This window comes from Penaeus monodon, chromosome 25 (genome assembly GCF_015228065.2).
Source record: "Penaeus monodon isolate SGIC_2016 chromosome 25, NSTDA_Pmon_1, whole genome shotgun sequence".
Lineage (NCBI taxonomy): Eukaryota > Metazoa > Arthropoda > Malacostraca > Decapoda > Penaeidae > Penaeus > Penaeus monodon.
In genome coordinates this window covers 38,260,110-38,260,816 of record NC_051410.1, presented here as the reverse complement: position 1 = coordinate 38,260,816, position 707 = coordinate 38,260,110, and the positions used below count along the sequence as shown (strand labels likewise).

The 707-nt window shown below is 53.9% G+C and overlaps 1 protein-coding gene across 1 annotated transcript in view; it reads left to right on the top strand.

Annotated features, from left to right (window-relative positions):
- The window catches only part of LOC119589226, a gene marked incomplete at its 5' end in the record, with an annotated part of 73,080 nt that overhangs the window by 63,612 nt on the left and 8,761 nt on the right, over positions 1-707 (top strand). Inside the window, 2 exon segments of the mRNA XM_037937831.1 lie at positions 191-415; positions 529-656. Coding sequence (XP_037793759.1) covers positions 191-415; positions 529-656 — 353 coding nt within the window.

The window sequence follows — 707 nt, the reverse complement described above, 5'->3', positions numbered from 1 at the left end:
TTCTGAGATATTGGCTTTAGGGAATTGATATCTTGTCTGCTGTGAAGGTATATGCTGCATGGAGAGGGCATTGATATCACGTCTGCAAAGAACTTAGGCCTATATGCTGCACAGAGAGGGAAAAGAATCGCCACCAGTCCTCCATACCCCGCAGCTAAAAGGGAAAATCACAGCTTCGTTCCCTTTCCAGACGACCCCAGCGACAGTTCCTCCTTCGCCAACACCACGACGAAGGAGGAACCGGACCCACAGTGCTCGAATTTGCGAGTGCTGGGTCACGCCTCAGCGCAGGTCACGAGCATGGTGTTGGACGGCCTGCAGCCCTACACTTCCTACTGGCTCTTCCTGGTGCCTCACTACAAGGGCGTCCTCGGCGTCCCTTCGAACCTCCAGGCCTACACTTCGCCCCAGGATGGTGAGGAGGCTCTTGAAGCGGGAAATATGTATAAAGTTTATATTTCTGGGAATGCAGGAGGTGACAGTAATTCAGATGTGAGTTTTGAATCACGTAGACTTGTTTTGTTTCAGTGCCATCGGGGTGGGCGGTGCTGTCCCGGTGGTGGGCGGCGCAGGTGGGCGATGGCTTCTACGCCCTCACGCTGCACTGGCGCCCGGTGCCCCAGCACCTCGCCCACGGAGTCATCCAGAAGTACATGGTAAGAAATGCATTGCGAGTTTATGCTGTGGGCATTGCAAATTGGATTATT